General features: G+C 58.0%; 2 protein-coding genes across 4 annotated transcripts; one reads left to right on the top strand and one right to left on the bottom strand.

Annotated features, from left to right (window-relative positions):
* Window positions 1–266: 266 nt before the first annotated feature.
* On the top strand, window positions 267–3780 carry LRRC25 (leucine rich repeat containing 25). Of its 3 annotated transcripts, none has more exons than XM_075776646.1 (3): window positions 267–311; window positions 1272–2193; window positions 2858–3780. In XM_075776646.1, the coding sequence occupies exons 2-3, from the start codon at window positions 1295–1297 to the stop codon at window positions 2979–2981; spliced, it is 1023 nt and encodes a 340-aa protein (XP_075632761.1). In that variant the 5' UTR covers window positions 267–311; window positions 1272–1294; the 3' UTR covers window positions 2982–3780. The 3 variants fall into 3 exon arrangements, with proteins under 3 accessions (XP_075632761.1, XP_075632760.1, XP_075632759.1); XM_075776645.1 differs by having other exon boundaries at window positions 282–349; XM_075776644.1 differs by lacking the exon at window positions 267–311 and adding an exon at window positions 390–633.
* A 1001-nt stretch (window positions 3781–4781) lies between these two features.
* Window positions 4782–9131, bottom strand: GDF15 (growth differentiation factor 15). The gene is made up of 3 exons (XM_075776643.1): window positions 7746–9131; window positions 6835–7714; window positions 4782–6108 (listed from the first exon to the last, which is right to left on the bottom strand). Exons 2-3 carry the CDS (start codon window positions 7148–7150, stop codon window positions 5327–5329), a joined length of 1098 nt encoding a protein of 365 aa, XP_075632758.1. The 5' UTR covers window positions 7151–7714; window positions 7746–9131; the 3' UTR covers window positions 4782–5326.
* Window positions 9132–17703: the final 8572 nt, after the last annotated feature.

The raw sequence follows: 17703 nt of genomic DNA, 5'->3' as shown, positions 1-17703 counted from the left end.
GGAGAGGGGTGGGAAGGGAGGGGCAGGGAGGCGGGTGGGCGTGCGCGCGCGGAGGGGGACACACGGGGCGACACGGGCGCGTGGAGAGACAGGGACATGAGGGGGCGGGCACGGCCGCAGAGGGACACGGACACGAGAGGGTGGACGCAGCCGCGAGGGGTGGACATGGAGGGACACAGAGGCTGAGGGGGGGGGGTGGGCCCGGGTGGACACGGACGCGAGGGGGTGGGCATGGAGGGACACGGATATGGGGAGGGACACGGACACGAGGGGGGCGGACACAGGAACGGCGGACACAGAAGAACACGGACGTGAGAGGGCGGACACGGAGGGACATGGACACGAGGGGGTGGGCGTGCGTGGACACTGACATGAGGGGGTGGCACAGACGCGGCGGACACAGGGACGTGGATATGAGAGGGTGGAAGTGGAGGGACACGGACACCAGGGGGCGGACACGGACACGGACACGGTGGACACAGAGGGACGTGGATGTGAGAGGGCGGAGGGACAGAGGGACATGGAGACGGGGGATGGACACGGATGGACACTGACACGAGGGGAGGGACACGGACAGGGTGGACACAGACGGACGTGGAGGCGAGGGAGTGGGCATGGAAGGACACGGACACGGTGGGGCACGGACGTAGGGACAGACCCAGAGGGGTGCGGCCATGGGGAACACCGAGCCGGGGACACCAACGCCGCCCGGGGACACGGACACGCACCCACGCACACCCTGCACGGAACCCTCCCCGCCCCAGCCCTCCCTGGGGGACCCGAGCAGCCCCCCCCGCCGGGTGCCGACACCCCAGGGAGGGCCCGATCCTGCCCGCACGCCCACCCGGGCCGCCGCGTTGAGCGGGGAGCAGCAGCGCTGGGGCTCAGAGCCCCGCGGCACCCCAGGAAAGGCCGGGGGATGGGGGGGGGTGCTGCCCCCCTGCCCCCCCTGGGGCCGGCTACGCCCTGGCAGGGTGACACGGCAGGACCCGCCTGTTCCTCTTCCCGCACCCCTGCCCGTGCCAGGCAGAGAGGCGGCCGGAGCGCAGGCGAGTTGGGGTGCTGGGGCAGGGAGGGACCCCAGGGTGCTGCCCTGCCCGGGGGGGGAGGAGGGGGGGGGCAGATGGAGCAGGGCGGGTGTGAGACTGGGCTGCACTGGTTTGCACTGGTTTGTACTGGTTTGCACTGGGAGGGGGAAACCGGCCCTCTCGGCAGGAAGGGACGTCCGCTGTGGCGGGTCTTGCTGACACCCCCCCCTGTTTCCCACCCAGGCGCCCGGCAGGGTGGAAAGGCCATGGGGCGCCCTGCGGCTCCCCTGCTGCTGCTGCTGCTGCACCTGGCAGCCCCCTCGTCCCCCTGCTTCACCGTGCTGCCTGATGCCTCCACCAACCTGAATTTGACCAACAGAAGCCAACTGTGCGCCGAGCTGGACTGGGGCCTCTTCCAGCGGCAGAGCCAGCTGTGGCTGAGCCATAACCGCATCGAAGCCCTGAGCCCCTCATCCCGCCTCGAGCCGGGGCTGGAGGAGCTGGACCTGTCGTACAACCGGCTGCGGGAGCTGCCAGCCGCCTTCCTGAGCCGAGCACGGGGGCTGCGACATCTCCAGCTGCAGCACAACATGCTGCGGGAGCTGCCCGATGGCTTCTTTGCCAACGCCACGGCTCTGCTGACCCTGCGGCTGGACGGCAACCCCCTGCGCGCCGTGCCCCCCACCGCCTTCCAGGCCAGCCTGCACCTCCTGGCCGTGCCGTGCCGCTGCGACGTGGTGGGCAGCGTCCTGGCGCCCTGCGCCTGTTCCCGGCCCAACTGCACGGTGCCCCAGTGCCTCTGCATCACGTCCCAGCATGATTCCTTCAACGTCACCGATTTCCATGCCCAGGAATGCCGGCGCAGTGTCGCACTGGTGGCCGGCTCGGTCGGGGCCGCCGGTGCGGTGGCCGTGCTTGTGGTGGTCATCGCCGTTGTGGTTTGCCGGCAGAGGAAAGCATCCGCTGCTGCCGTTGGTGCGGGGTGGAGTAAGCGGGAACCCACCGCAGCCCATGGGCAGCCCCGCTACATCAGCCGGACCACTGAGATCGGTACCAGCGACGCCGCTGCTGCCGCACCAGACTATGAGAATGTCTTCATGAGCCCCTGCGCCGCCACAGCCGCCACACAAGGCTGGACGCCGGGATGGCAGGAGGAGCAGCACAGGTGAGGCTCCGGGACCGGCTGCTCGGGGCATGTTCCATCCCTTCCCTGCTGTGCTGTGCCATGTTGTCTCATCCTGTCCCATCCCATCCCGTCCCGTCCCGTCCCATCCTGTCCCATCCCATCCCGTCCCATCCCATGCCATCCTGTCCCATCCTGTCCCATCTCATCCTGTCCCATCCCATCCCGTCCCATCCCACGCCATCCTGTCCCATCCTGTCCCATCTCATCCCGTCCCATCCTATCATCTCGTCCCATGCCATCCCGTCCCATCCCAAACCATCCCATCCCGTCCCATCCCATGGCATCCTGTCCCATCCTATGCCATCCCGCCCTGTCCTGTGCCATCCCATCCCGTCCCATCCCATCCCATCCCGTCCCATCCCATTCTGTGCCGTCCCATCCCATCCCATCCCATCCCATCCCATCCCATCCCATCCCATCCTGTGCCGTCCCATCCCATCCCCTCCCATCCCATCCCGTCCCATCCCATCCCATCCCATGCCATCCCACCCCACCGCACTCTGCCCCATCCCACCATCCCCAAGGGTCGCTGAGCCCTTTCCCCCTCCGCTGGTTTTCTCCCCCCTGTTGGGGATCAGCCCCCCCCGTCTCGCCCCATCCCCTGGGCACGGTGCGGCAGGTGCCACCCCTCTGTCCCCCCCAGCCCCCAGGGCCCGGCGGATGATGACTATTTCCTGGAGAGCGAGGCCGACCCCGGGGACCAGCCCATCTACGCCAACACGCAGAGCCTCGGCGAGGACAACATCTACATCATCCCCAACCAGTGAGGGGCCGGGGAGGGGGGGCCGGGGGGGGCTCTGGGGGTGAAGCTCCGACTTCCACGGACGCTTCTCCCCGGGGCTTTTCCTGGTGGCCCCCCAGCCCAGAGGGGATGGGGATGGGTGCTCCCCATGGCTGAAGGCTCTGTGGGTCTCCCCACGGCTGGGCTGGGGACACGCATGGTCCCTGTGCAAGCCTGGGGCACCTTTCTCTGGGGGAGATCTGTGTGTATTTTTGCCCCCCTCCCCGTTCCTCCCTGGTCCCCTCCTTCGCCCCAGTTCCCACTGCGGGGCGAGGGCTGAGGGCTTGCGCTTCCTCCACGGGGCCATTGGCCACCGACTGCGGGGACACCTCAGCGCAGCATCCGCCGGCAGCCGGCACGCCGGAGCCTTCCCGGCCGGGGACACACGTGGGGCCCCCCCGGGGCCATCTGGCAGAGCGGGGGGGGGTGTGGGGGTGTGGGGCGACCGCAGCACATGGTTCCTCTTCCCCTTTCGGCTGCCGATGGAGAGTGTCAGGGTGTACGTGCGTTTGGGGACACGCCGTGGTTGGGGACATCCGGGCACCGGGACCAACCCCCCCTCCCCTTTTCCTGCACCCCCTCCTTTTCCTGCTAAATCCACCAATTTGGGGAGCATTTTTTTTTTTTAATCCCCGAGCCCATCGCTACAAGGTTGTGCACCCCAGAGGGACCAGCAGACACAGGGTCTGGGTGTCGTCCCCCCCCACCAGCTCTGCGTGGGTCCCCTGAGCTCCGGCTCTTGCGATGCTCCACCGTACCCCATTAAATGGTTTAATTATCTTAAACTACCCATGTAGCTCGTGGTCTGCTGGGAGCCCTGGGCAGGACACGGGGTGCCCCAAGGCTGAGCTTCTGCCTGGGGGGGGTCCGTCCCTCTGGCAGCAGCAGGGTGGCACCAGCCAAGCAGAGCCGTGGTTCGTTATCTGTTAATGGCACCGGAAGCCCCGATAAGGGGTGTCGGTAGCACAGGGGCAGCTGTAAACATTAACCCGAAGGAGCTGCCTGAGGCTGGATGTCCCTGGAAGTCCCTGGAGCTCCCAGAGCAGGGGTCCCAAGGGACCAGCACCCTCAAGGACAGGTCCCCAGAGCCCATGCCAGTCTAGCCCAGGTCTCTCAAGTCCATGTCCACAGAGTGGAGGTCCCCGTAGCTTATGTCCCTCAAGCCCAGGTCCCCAAAGCCCCATCCCCAGAGTGGAGGTCCCCATATCCCACCTCCCTCAAGCCCAGGTCCCCACTGGGAGCTGCTGAGGGGCCGGGCAGCCCAGGACACCCCCAGGACATGCTGGAAGAGGGAACAGGACAGAGAGGAGCTGTGACCACCAGTGCCATCCCATCCAGCTGTGGCAAGTCCCTCGGGGACGCGGGGTGTGCCACCAACCTCCGCGGTGGCAGAGCCCAGGGGAGCCGGGGTTTCCCCCACCCCTTGGTGCCCACAGGGGGTCCCACGGCCAGAAGTACCTGGAAATAGGGCAGCATCCGTGTCCTGGCTGGATGTCCTGCCCAGGGGGTCAAGGCTGCACCCAGCACCCATCTCAAGGACACAAACAACTCAAAGGTCTCTGGGAGCATCGCCCAGGCATTACTCACCTGCCCCGGCACTGCTGGCAGGGCAGGGATGGCGCTGGCCTGGCCCTAGAAAGCCATCAGGATTTACCAGCAAATCCGTACGGAGTCAGCTCCGGGCCAGTCGCCTGCGGAGGGGGGCTGAGGGATCCCCTGGGTAAAGTGGACCAGTGGTGGGACTTTGGTCCCTGCTCACCCCATGCCATCGGAGACACCCGCCCGGTTGTGCAGGAGGAGCAACCAGCATCCCTGTTCCCATCATTTATTTCAATTACATTATTACAATATTTCTGTTTTATAGAAATATATAAAGTACAAATACACCCAAAAAACCCCACCCAACCAACAAACCTTCCCGAAAAAAAGGTATTTTGCTATAAAATACAATAAGTTAGAAATAAATAAGAGGGTTGTATAAATAAGTCTCTAAGGAGAGAAGAGATGGTGCTCAGACATGGAGAGGGCTGTGGCCGCCCATGGACAGACCCATCCCGGTCCGTTTGGGGAAAGGATCCACCTACCAAATAAAACACGGTTTTAAATAAGGAAAGACAGGCGGGAATAAGTTATCGTGGAAGGGGGTTGCTCACAACCAGAGACCCCTGAGGGATCCCATCCGTCGGGCGGGCTGGACCCAGGGCTGAGCCAGCGTGGAGGCATTTTGTGACGCGGGATCTGGTTTTTGGGGTGCCGGAGCTGCTGGGAGGTGGGCAGGCTCTGCCCCATCCGGGGGTGTGATGGGTGCCGGTCCGAGCCGGAGGCGCGCCATCAGGCGCAGTGGCACTTGGTGACCAGCATGTCCTCGAAGAGGGTGGAGACCAGCCTGCCCTCATCGTCGTAGTGCATCAGCACCATGGGGTCGTAGCCAGCGGGGACGCAGCAGGGCGGCGGGGTGGCTTTGGAGAGGGAGTGCATACGGGCTTTGATCTGGGCGTGCATGCTGGCCGGCTTGTAATTGTGGGGACAGGAACCTTCGCAGAACTTCATGTAGTAGCTGTTGGGGGCGATGACCCAGTCCGACCAGCCGATGTCCTGGAAGGAGACCTTGAGCGACTTGAGGCAACACTTCCCATCGCTCTTCCTGCACTCCTCCTCCAGCCCCCGGGCTCTCCTGGCCCCCCGACCTATGGTCTCATGGGTTTCCACCTCCAGCACCGCTGAGGTGGCCAACGAGGTTGAGACGTTGGCTGTGAAGCTCAGCTCCAAGCGCAGCGTGTCCTCGGGACCGGCAGCCCAGAGCCGGACGGCCGCTGTCAGGTCCAGGCTCGGGGCGTCACGGTCCAGCTCTTGGCTATGCAGGAGCTGGGGGGTCCCGTGAGACCCCCATAGTGTGTAGATGCTGACCCGGGGGGGCACCCAGGCGGCGAGCGGGGACGTGCCGGGGGATTCTGGTGATTGCTTGAAGAGCTTCAGCTCTGCCTGCACTACCCGGATCTGCCGGTGGAAAGCCTCGGTGCGGGAGAGGATGAGACGGTAGTGGTAGGGGCCACGGGGGTCCTGGTCTCCCTGGGGGTCGCGGTGTCCCTCGGGGATGTCCGGCCAGCGCAGCACTGTGAGGACAGGGAGGACAGCTGATGTAAGAGCTGGCAATCCACCCACCAGCCGAGGCTCGTGACCGGCTCCTGTCAGGCAGCCAAACCGCCGCCTCCGGGGAATCACCCCAATCCCAAGGGATGCCCCATCCTCAGCCTTGGATCACCGGAGCCCCACCATCCCCAAGGAGCCCCAGCCTGAGGGTCTCGCCAAGGGGCGGCAGCTGGTGCCGGAGCAGGTGTCCCAGGACCCAGCGGGGTGAGCCCCCCACCCCGCGTCCCGGCTGTGTCCCCCCCTCCCTGCACCCCAAGCAGCAGGAGCTGAATCACCCCAGATCCAGATAAATCCCTAAATCACCCCAGATCCAGCTGAAACCCCAAACACGCGGAGCAGCCAGCTGGGGCACCTCCCCACCTCCCCTCCGCTTGCGCCCTCAAGCTGTCTCAAACCCTGCTCCTCGCACCCACAGCCGCCACCAGAGCTTTCATCCCAAATTTATTGGGGTTTTTGCATTTTTAAACAAAGCAGCTCAAAACTCTGGCTCCTCCCCACTGCTGGAGCGAGGGAAGCTGCTGGGATGAGGATGACCATGGTCGCCGTGATTCATGCCCGGTCATGTTCCCAGCACGCGCCAGGCAGACACACCTGAGCGGGGACGCGTTGGGACACACACACGCGTGTGTGCCGCGGCGGGGGAGGGGGGATGAGGGTCGTGGGATGCGTGTGGGGCCACGGCCACTTACACGTGGGGGTGAGGCGATGCAGGTGCCTGGTCCCGGGTACGGCTCCCTCCTCCTCCTCCCTGGTCCGGTTCCTCATCAGCTCTGCCACTTTCTGCCGGTACAGCCGCTGCGCTCTCCGGATGCTCTCTCGGTCCAGCCGGTGCCGGATCACGGGGGGAGCGGGCATCCCCAACCGCTCCAGGATCCCCTTTTTGATGGCTTCCAGCTGGAGCCTGTCCTCATCCCATGTGTGGGGTCTCAGCTCCACGCCGGCAAGAAGCAGCAGGAGCTGGAGGCAGGTGAGGGCGGCCCCGACATCTCGCAGCACCCTCGGCATCGCACAGGCAGCCGAAGGTCCCGAGGGGATTTATTTGCAAAACCCTCTTGCACAAAGGCTGGCCGCGCAGCTCCTGGCGATGCTGCCAGGGGAATGAATGAAGTGGACCAGATCCGACTTTATAGGAGCCGAACTTTGCCCGCCCTCTGTCCCCCCTCCCTGTCCCAGGCTGCCTGCGGGTGACGCTGGAATAAACACCCAGCAGAAATCTCTCCTCTCTGCCTGGGATTTTGTATGGGAGCTCTGATGGTGCTGGAGTCGGGTGATTTGCAAGCTGGTTTGCAACCGTGGAGATGAAAACTGTGTAATAGTTTTTCTCAGACACAAACATTTCCCTTCTACCTCGTTTTCCCCACGGATCGCCATGCCAGCTCGTGGCCGGGGAGACCCCCCTTCACCTCCCCCGCCCCGGCAGCGGCCACAGGCAACGTCCGATGTCCTCCGAGGTGGCGGAGCGGGTAGCAGGGGGTGATGGAGAGAGGAAGATGTGCAGGCAGGAGAGCGCTGCGGGCAGCATCACGGTGCAGCTTGTCCATCCCTGCATCCTCAGCTGCTTTCTCCATCCTTCGCCTCGCACCGGTCCCCGTTGGCACACGGGTCCCCGTTGGCACACGGGGCTGAGCCAGGCACGCAGCCTGTTCCCTAAACCCCTCCAAAGCAGGAGCGGAGCAGGGAAGCGGCAGCCGGGCAGCCCAGTTCATGCCGGCACATGCACAGAGGAGGGAGCGGATCAGCGTTGGACCTTGTCCTACCAAACTGGCTGACGACACCCCAGCCCAGCTTGCGGCAGCAGCTCCTGCGTGCAGTCGGTGGCAGGTGCGGCTGGGGGACGGCTCTGCGCCGGGTCCGGTCCCTCCTGAAGCAACGACGGCCAGGGTTACGTCATCTCTGGGCAGCCCGAAGACGGTCGGGATGGAACCGGGCACGCTGGGGTGGCACGAATCCAGCGAGGCCACGTGTGGCGGGAAGCGCCGTGCCAGACCAGGGCTGCCCGTGCACCGGGGAAGAGAAAAACCCAACGATGGGAACAAGCTCCCCAGGCTGGCACAGGACCACCTGTCTCTTGCCTTCTCTAAGGGATGCTTTGAGCAAAAATCATGAGCAGAGGGATGAGAAACCCCCCGGTTGGACGAGGCAACAGGCAGGTCCCCCCCGGCGCCGGCCAGTCCCAAATGTCCTGAAGTCAAGCCAAGTGTCTTTAACCGCGATCCCACCACGGGATGAACGTGCTTACAGTAATCCCATGATTTACGGCTGTTTATCCCCCGCTCCTCCTTGGAGCCAGCTTCAGCATTACTCCTGCCTTTCTCACCCAGTTTCTCGAGGGGTTGCCTGAGGCAAAACTGAGACCAAAAGTTTCACCCTAAAACATGAAAGGAGAAGTTTGTCAGCATGAGCAGCGTCACGTTGAGGAGATCACCCCAGCTCCAGCTCCTCTGCCCTGCTCTGGATTTGTCCTTGTGGATGGATGGATGGATGGACGGATGGATGGATGGATGAAGAGCGGGCAGGAGGACCCCACCATTTCACGCTGCCTTTCTCTGCCTGGAAAGACTTTCTTTCTAGCTTGGAAAGAAAGCCCACACGTGGCTGACAGGGAAACTTCAGGGCCAGGTTTATCTCGGGTGCTTCATCCCACACAGAGTTGGGCACTGTCCCGCTGCTGCGGTGGGTGGTGTGTCCCCCATCCCTCCGGCAGCCGGGCAGGGGATGTGCTCAGATGAGACAACCCCCGCCCCGAGCATCTTCCCACGAGGAGCCGGCCTGGTCCGGGCGCTGGCTCCTCAGCTGGTGCTTTCCTTCCAGCCGGACCTGCAGGATCCTTAGGGGGTTCATGGGAGCACCAAGCCCCCCTGTGATGCCTTCTCCTGGGGACATTGTCAGCTGGGGTGACTGTGACCCTTCAGTCCCCCAACTCCAGGGAGAAGGGAGAGGGAGCATCACCCCAGGAGGACCACAAACCTCCAGGTAACGTCCCAGGGTGGAACCGGCATGCCACCACCCCCGTCTCGAGCATCTCCAGGTGCATCCCCAGCAGGCGCCAGCCTGGCAGACAGCACCCTCCACCATCTTCAAGGTGCCAAACATGCCAAATCGGAGCCACGTAGCGTGTCCGGGTGCAGGAAGAGGCCCTGACCCACCAGCAATGACGTTGCCCAGCCCTTGAGCAAGACCCAGCAAACCCCTAAATCCTGAAGTTCTGCTTTTGCAATGAATTTTCTAACTGTGGGCACGTTGCGCGGTACAAGCCCCATCCACAAGTGACGCACAGTGGCTCGCACTCGCGGAGCATCAAAGTTTGCTGAAGCCGGATGTTTTCCCCCAAAAGGCGCCAGCCGTGGATGTTGGAGATTTACAGTCCAGGAATGGCCATAAAACTTGTGTTTTAAGAGCAGCGGTTGTGAATGCCGAGAGACCTGTTATGAAATGTCCCAGCGTGTCCTCACCAGCCCGCAAGATGCGATTGCACAGCCTCAGCCCCACGCATAAACAGCATCCCACGTTTCCTCCGGTCCTTGCTGGGCCATGAGCGCATCGTCTTGCATCAGATGGTCAGATTTATCCAACGGCTCTTCCCAGAGGAACGCAGGATCCTCTCCGGTTAACGCATCCCATGCGCATCCCTCAGCAAGGTGCAAGCTCAGCGCAGCTCTCACCTCCCCGGCACGCAGCTAGAGCAGGGATTTATAAGAGCGCTTGGCCATGGGGACTCCCAGACCTCAGAGGGGCCGAGACAGGGGCTGAGGGTGAGGAGGAGCTGATGTCCTCGTGCCGTTGTTCCTCCACATGCAGAGAGCAGGGGAGAAAATGGGAGTTTTGGTGATTAAAGCATCACATGGAGGCCAGCACCCGGAAAGGCTGCTAGAAAGTCCAGGAAAAGCTCAGAGTATGTGCTGCTGAGCCAGGAAAGATGTAAATAATCTTTTTGCCTTCTCTCTCCCCTTCCAGACATGAGGTGGTGGGCAGGGAGCACAGTGGGGGACATGGCAGAGGCTTGCTACCATCCTGAGCATCCCCCAGAGCCACCGGCGGCTCCCAGCTGAGCCAGCGCCGGGGAAAGAAGCGACGTTGCAAATGCTGAGATTAAACACCAGAAGACATGGGAAGGGGAACGTGAACATTAGTCACTTCCCCATGAAATGCAAGCTGGCTGCAGCCTTGAACTGGAACTTGAGCAGGGTTCAGAGCAGGATCGGAGAAGTTCCCAGTGCCATGCAGAACGAGGGGACGAGCCCTAAACTGGCCACGTGCAACCGGAGTTTTGTGGTTCCTTGAATGCAATCGCTTCTCCAGCTTGATGCGATCGTGGCCAGGGGAGGGGGGGGCCAGCCCCGCTCTGCTCCCCCCAGCCCGGGTTTTGGGACGCTGATGGGGGCGAGCACAGAGGAGGGGGCTTTGATTCCCCAAAAAGTGTGAAACTTCCCCACGGGCGCTTGCCCACACGCGCTTGCAGAAACCTCGGTTATTTTTGTAGCATTCGTTATCGCAAGCAGCGAGAGGGGAAGTGCTGCCCCCCGGATTTTAGGTCGATCAGTTCCTCCTGGCTGCTGAGCAAGTGGCTCCCGAAAAGGCGCCGAGAGCCTCCGATGAAAGCCAAAGCCCCCCAAGAACAGACACGCCTCAGCCCCTGGGACCGACGGAGTGAGGTTACAGCATCCCATCACCCAGAGCATCCCATCGCAAGGCAAATGGCGTCAGGCTGGGTGCTCCCCATGACCTACCAGGACCTTGGGTGCTCCCCGAAATCACTCGGGTTGAGCAAGTTGGATGCTGGCAGAGGGATATTTTCTACAAACCACCACAAAGTGAGGAAGATGATACTTCCCCACGATGCATTTTCTAGCCAAGGGCTAAGAAGGGCAGAGCAGCACGGCTTCCCGTATCTGCTGCCACCACGTGAAGTTCCAAGCAACCCTCGGCGCTTGGTCTTTAGGGAAGTTGGTGGCTGGAAGCAACTTCAGCATTTCCAGGAGTAATTCGGCATGAGAAAACCCTCAGTGGAGGAACCTGTCTGGCCTCTGGGATGGTCCATCAGTCGCATCACGCACAAAGTTTGTTCCATCCTGTCCCATTCCAGGTCTGGAAATGGGCGCGGAGGGATGGGAGGTGAGGACTGCCACTCTGCTGCTGGCATGGGATGTTTGGGAAGCCGCATCCCGTGTTTTCCCAGCGTTGGCTGCTGTCATGATGAATTGGCAGAGTGGAAGCCGTCTCGACCTTTAGACGTTTCTAAATAAAAGACAAACAGGATGGGTCAGGTGAGCAAAAAGCAGCTTTTGCCCTGCCACAGCGGGAATCATGTTTTTCTTTTTTTTTTTAGCTTTGCTACAAGATTACAGCATCTGCCAAAAATGAAACTTCTGCTCCACTTGGAAAAAGACATTTCTGCCTCGATTGCACCCGTGGTCAATGCTTAACTTGAATTCCCAGCCCCCTCGGCCCGGGCAGTGCAGGAAATTACTCCAATCCAACTGCCAAAAATGGAAAATCACGCTTGAGAGATCCTTGCTCGTCGCTCCGAACGCCTTCCTTACAGCAATGCTTTCAGCACAAAGAAGTTTTCCGCTTGCAATGGGCATCTTTCCTGGAACGGACTCCCTGGACAGATTTACAGGTAGGGTCTGTCCTCCGGCGAGGACGCTTTACAGCTTGCAAAGGTATTTCCCCTCCAGCAGGTATAAACGTGGTATAATGCCTTGAGAGCATCATCAGCGCGAGCAGTAGGCAATGAGCTCCCCCTGGGCAGGATCAAAACGATGGTTATTGAGAAGCAGCTTGAAAAAGAAGCTTTTCCACGGTGAGAGCCTCTCGCTGTTCAAAGGAGGACGTGTCTTGCCCCTCTGACATCCCAAAACAGCCCTGCGCCTCCATTGTTAGTGCAGATGCGGCGGGTACCCCCAGACCGAGGCTTTTGGGACCATCCTGCTCCCTCGGGACAGTGGTGCTGAGCCCAGAAGTGAAGCACAAGGCGGTGGCAGAGCGAAAACTGCAGCTCTGGCTGGGGACCTGCCTTTGTGCAGGCTCCAAGCCGCACTCAGGAAGGACTCGAGTCAGCTCTAAATCTTTCCTCCAAAAAAGCTTTCCAGTTCAGAGCAGGGGAGGGAAATAGGTGAAGGAAATCAAATCCAACCTAGGCACATCCCACAGCAGCACCTCTTTTACCAAGGAAAGCCTCAGGAGATGCTACAAGGGAGGGACAACCCGGAAAGCTCCTTAAAACCAAAGGATTTTAAGAGCCTGGATGGTTTTTTAAGGCACAATCTTGGATGAGGCATGCGAAAGCAAGCTGCTGTAGAATTAGAGGAGGTTGGAGTTAGTCTAACCTCCAACAGAAAGAAATTTATTTATTTATTTGTGAACGTGGGCACGGACCAGGCTTCGTGCACCCGCCAGGAGAGAATTAGTCACTGGAGCGTGACTCGGGGAAGGGCTGTATACACAGGGCACGCTGCCTCCGCGCCAGAGCATCCACCGCAGCGGGGAGCAAAAAGAGACTTTCACCCAGGCCTGAGCCGTGATACTGGTTGGGAACTGGCCAAGAAAACCCTGGCCCGTAGCAGAGGTAGGTGGTGAATATCCATTTATATCTCCTGAAAGGCTGGAGTTGGACAATGAGGTACCTCCAAGCAGCAAGGGGAAAAGAAAAAAAAAAAACAAAACAAAACAAAAAGTGTGGTTGAAATGCCATGGCGAGGAGCCCCAGCACAGGGAAATACCCGGCCAGAACATCATCCCTGGCACGGGAAGTGCATACCGGGAAGTCTCTGCTGCTCCGGGAGCCTGTCCATCCCCAGCCACCCAGCCCAGGGTGCGAGAAGCAGCGAACCCTGACCCGGGACCTGCCCGCACATGCCTCCAGCGAAGGCAACGAGGGCTGCTCCGAGCAGGCAGGAAATTCCAGCCATTCCCTTGCACCAGATCCACAGCTGCAAGTTTCTGATTGAAGCTCTGGGGAACCCTCCAGCAGCGGCTGTAGGAGAGGGTGGGCTCTCCGGCACCGTTGCTTGAGGTCAGCTTTGATTTGCAAGCTGGGAAAATGCGGAGGGCGCGCAGCCTGCCAGATGGACGCTGCCCAAAAATCCCACCTCGTTTACGAAGGGTTTGGAGGGCTCTAGGAGTGGGGGAGGACAAGGGGGAACAGACGAGGCTGTTACAAGAAAGAAGGTGAAGATCTACGAGTAGCCGGTCCACCGAAGAGGTCTCCTCCCCAGGTCTCTGGACCTGTGGCCAAGGGACCCAAGCGGGATGCTCTACAACGAGCTTCCTCGCAAAACCTTCGATCTCTCCCTCCAGAGAGTTCTGGTTGCAAAACGACCTCGTCAACACATGGCTTACCTAACAGCATGACATCACTCTAGAAACACCGCCTTACAGGAAAAGCTTATCACCTTATAAAGGGAATTAAAAGGAGAGTGATTTCATCAGGGGTTGGCTCACGGGATCTCAAACCTCCCCGGTGCCCATCACCCGCTGGGTATCAGCGAGTGTAACGAGAGCAGGAGAACAACGGAGCGCTCCCTCTCTGAAGAAAAGGCTGGAGAACTCAGCAAGGTCTCCATGGCAGCTTGCGAAAAAACCCATTCCCAGAGCTAGGATGTAAAAAAAAAAAAAAAGACAGAAAAGCCAGAGATTCAAAAAGAACTGTAAAGTTTTTTCCCTTCTGATCTCCCCTCCAGTCACAAATCACCACTAACTCTCCAGACCAGGGGCACGGTAAAGTCCTCACAGCTTTTGGGCGAGGACCACAGTGTGACCTCCCCGAGCCCCGTCCCACCTCACCACGCTGGGTTGGCTCTGGGCTTTACCCAGGGCAGGCTTTAGCCCTCGGTCTTAGCAAAACCGTGCCTTGCGGCAATAAATACGACATCCAACCTGCCCGCGGAGCAGCTGGCGAGGGGTAAACGCTGAATCACAAACACCCTTGCGTTGCAGGGACCTGATGCTGTTCCTTCACGGTGATGTCTCCTCTAACGCCAGAGGTGGTGAAAGGCAGAACCACGAGAAACCCCCCAGGACCAAGCTGAAGCTGGTGAGATGTTGTACCTGTGCCGGGCTGTCCCGGTCCAGCTCACTGGGGTGAAGCCGTCCGCGGTCCGGCTGTATGGCAGCACCATCTGGTGGCACCAGCACTTCCCCGCCACCCCAGTTTGCTCCCAGTCAGGACCAGTGGAAGCAGGAACAGGCCTGAAAGCAGCCAACACAGGGCTTCTGCCTGTCCTCAGCCGAAGCCAGGTGACATCACATCCCAAAAGAAGCAACTGCCATGGCAGCCAGTGGCGCTCAGCCGACAGCGCTGGAACAGCCCGGCAAGGCAAGAAGATGCTCTTGGGGAAGACGGGGAGAGCTCCGGGGTTGCTCTCCAGAAAAGCAGCATGCAACGGTGCACCCCAGCAGCTTCCAGACACGCTGCTCATCTTCTCACAATCCTCGAGGGAGCTCTTCCTCTAGAAAAGAATAAATGGCAGAAGAAATCTGGCTAGAAAATGCCTTCCAGGGGGTTCCCAAGTGGCTTAGGAAGCCTGCGAGGGATTTGCAGGCTGCAGATCAAAGCCAACTGCGGAATCACAACGGTCACCTGGTGCGTCCCACAAGTCTTCATTGCCAAAACCCCCTTTGGTCAAGACTAGGTCTACAGAGAGGGGGAGCTGCTACTGCTGCCATTTAAGCCTGTGTGAGAACAGTAAAGGGTATGTAAAGCAGAAATATTTTATTAACTGACAGATCTGGAAAAGCCTGAAAAAAGGTTTAGGGTTCACCGGGCAATGCAGACTTTGCATGATATGGCTACGAAAGTCAAACTAAAAAGGAAACCGAAGGAGTCAATCGGATGAGCTGTGATCACCAGCTCCTCGTGCATCTGATGTCGCACACCCCAAAGCATTACCAGACTTTAACACCTTCCCCCAGGAAAGCGACTGCCTGTCCGGCCCTGTGGCACACGGGTATCTCCCAAGAAGTTTTGGGAATCCCTCTGAACCCTGCCGGAGCGTGCCATTCCCCTTCTGGTCTTCTGAACAGACCTGCTCGCCAAGAAACCTCACAGCCTGTTCAGCCTTGCTCTTCACTGACGTGCAGAACGCAGCCCTGACGCTCGTGCTCCAGCCGCTGCGGATCCCAGAGCATCCACATGTGCAGACTGGGCCACGCAGATACTTCATCTAAGAAGAAAGAAGAGGTTTGGGGGTTTTTGTGTTTAAAGTAATGCTGGGGGGGGTGGGGGGGGTGGGGGTGTAAACCCAGAGTTAGTCTTGTCCTGATTCCAGGGAGGCAATTCCAATCGCTGGAGGACCGCAGCTCCAAACTCCACTCTCCAAGACCCAGGGAGAGCTTTTATTAAACCTTTCCTTGGGAAGAACAAGAATTAAAAAAACCAAAAATTAGTAGAACTGGTGTTTTCAACATGAGAAGCGTACAAGGGGGTTTATTAATCAGATCTTTTCACCACTGCCTCTGGGAATTACCCAGCTCGGAGTGAGATGTGTCTCAAACTAGCAAAAAACTGTTAAGTGGTTTTTGTTCCCCAAAGTTTTCAGAATTACAGGGTCTCAAGAACTAACTGTGCTGCTGCATGCTTTAAAAGAGTCTTCGTCGAATCAGGGGAAGGACACACTCCCTGGGCCTCTATCTTCACACCAGTAATGTTGAACAATTTTTGCATAAATATTTCAGTGCAGCACTCTGTTTAGAAGAGTCTGTTGCTCCGTTAGGCTACACGGTCTAAGCTAAAGCTGGCAAATTTACCTCAAAAGAAAGAACAGAATAGGTAAAAAGAAACACACATACGTAATAGATGATGGTAAGATAAAACTTCCAAAGAGTCTTCTGAATAAAATGATACACACATCTGAGATATCCAGCTGAGATCTAAGAGAACGAGCCTAGATTGCGTCTGTTCCTGTGCTGAAAAACAGCCCCACAGGACAGGGCAGGGGACCCTCAGAGTCCAAGGGCTCTTCTCCAGCAGCAGCAGGTGCTTAGGGAATGGTAGAAAACCAAATATGCTGTTATCTGGTCAGTCCACGATCGCCGATATGTAATTACTACCCTAAAAAACCATCTTTAAAAATGATGACTTCTGCCGCCTGTTAAAGAACACCAGGAGTCAGAGTTAAACTCTTTTATTTACTTTGAAACATCAGTTTAAATTTTCAGTTACAAAGTCCAGTCTAGCAATAGCAAGCTGAAAGTATGTTAACGGTTCTTTATTACACAGCCCTTTTGTGACACACTAGATTGTTTGGTTTTACAAGGCACTGCAAGAACACACTGAGAAAACCAGAAGCCCCAACAGATTTAGAATTGTAGCTCCAAGAGTCCTGCTAAGCGCGACATCGGCAACACCTGAGATACCCAGACAGACAACTTATTTCACCACAATTAACAAACAGAGGAGCCAAGAGGCTGAGTGATGCTGTAACGTGCACAACAGAGTCCGAACAAAACACCTAACCTTAAAGAAGAGACAGAATAACCCTCACAAATTTGGCCAACCTAATTGAGAGATACAAGTAGGAAATATTCTGGTTTTTCCTTTGTTGGGTCCGAGAGTGTGTCAGAAAAGCTCGAGAACCCAATTCAGTGCAGTTTCTGAAGAGCATCCTTGGATAAAGGGGATACCGACCAAGTTCGGCAGTTTCTCCCAGCGCCGAAAGCCCAGCCTTTCCACCCACCTCACGCGCAGATGGCTTGTCCGTCCCCATCACCACCACTCTGCTTCCCAACCGCGAGCCCAGCACAGGACAAGGCACTCCCTGTTTAATCAAAGTAAACATTTGCAATTTAAGAAGCTGGTGCAATAGAAAACCTGAATGTGTATTTAAGTAGCACAGAGTTTTATTTAAGGGCAGTGTATAGTTTAATTTCCTATATTTAATTCCTACCTATGGGGAGGCATTTTCTTCTCTACTTTGTCTTAAAATAGACTGAGCAGAAGCGAATCTCAGGTTTCAATTAATACGATGAAGAATCAACAATATCCTCAGCTTTGGAGGTTTGGCAGAATATCACTTTCATCACACAAGACACTAATCAGACATGAATACAAGTTTTTGTTTTTTTACGAAAAAGTGCACTTCATACTGCAAAACATTAGGGTTTCTGGTGCAAAAATAACAAATCCATCTATGTCAAGATGTGTACTTACGGTATCAGCTAGGAGTATTTTATCCAAGCCAACAGATACAGTTTGAAAGAAAGCCTTCGCAACTCTGACATTTCTCTCCTTAAAATATTATCGGATGGCATATTAAAGTAAGGAACGGAGACAATAGGAAGGAAGTTACTTTGCGAAAGTTTGTACAAATCAATTGCTGACAATTTTTTTTTATCTGCGCTGCGGGATCAAATCTGAAAATGGTAATTAAAAAAACCCAAACAACAAAACCAAGAACCCACACCAGTGTACATTCTACGTCTAAACATACTGGTTTCCAGTCAGCTTTCAAACACTACCACTCACTCTTAAAGTAGCTTTAGTGTCTGAGCATCAGCTGTGTGGTCAGAGCGTTAGAAATGCACTGTGAGTTAAAAAAGATGCAGGAGTCACAAGTTCA

The sequence above is a fragment of the Balearica regulorum genome, chromosome 26 (assembly GCF_011004875.1).
Source record: "Balearica regulorum gibbericeps isolate bBalReg1 chromosome 26, bBalReg1.pri, whole genome shotgun sequence".
Lineage (NCBI taxonomy): Eukaryota > Metazoa > Chordata > Aves > Gruiformes > Gruidae > Balearica > Balearica regulorum.
This window is presented reverse-complemented; position numbering and strand designations above follow the sequence as displayed.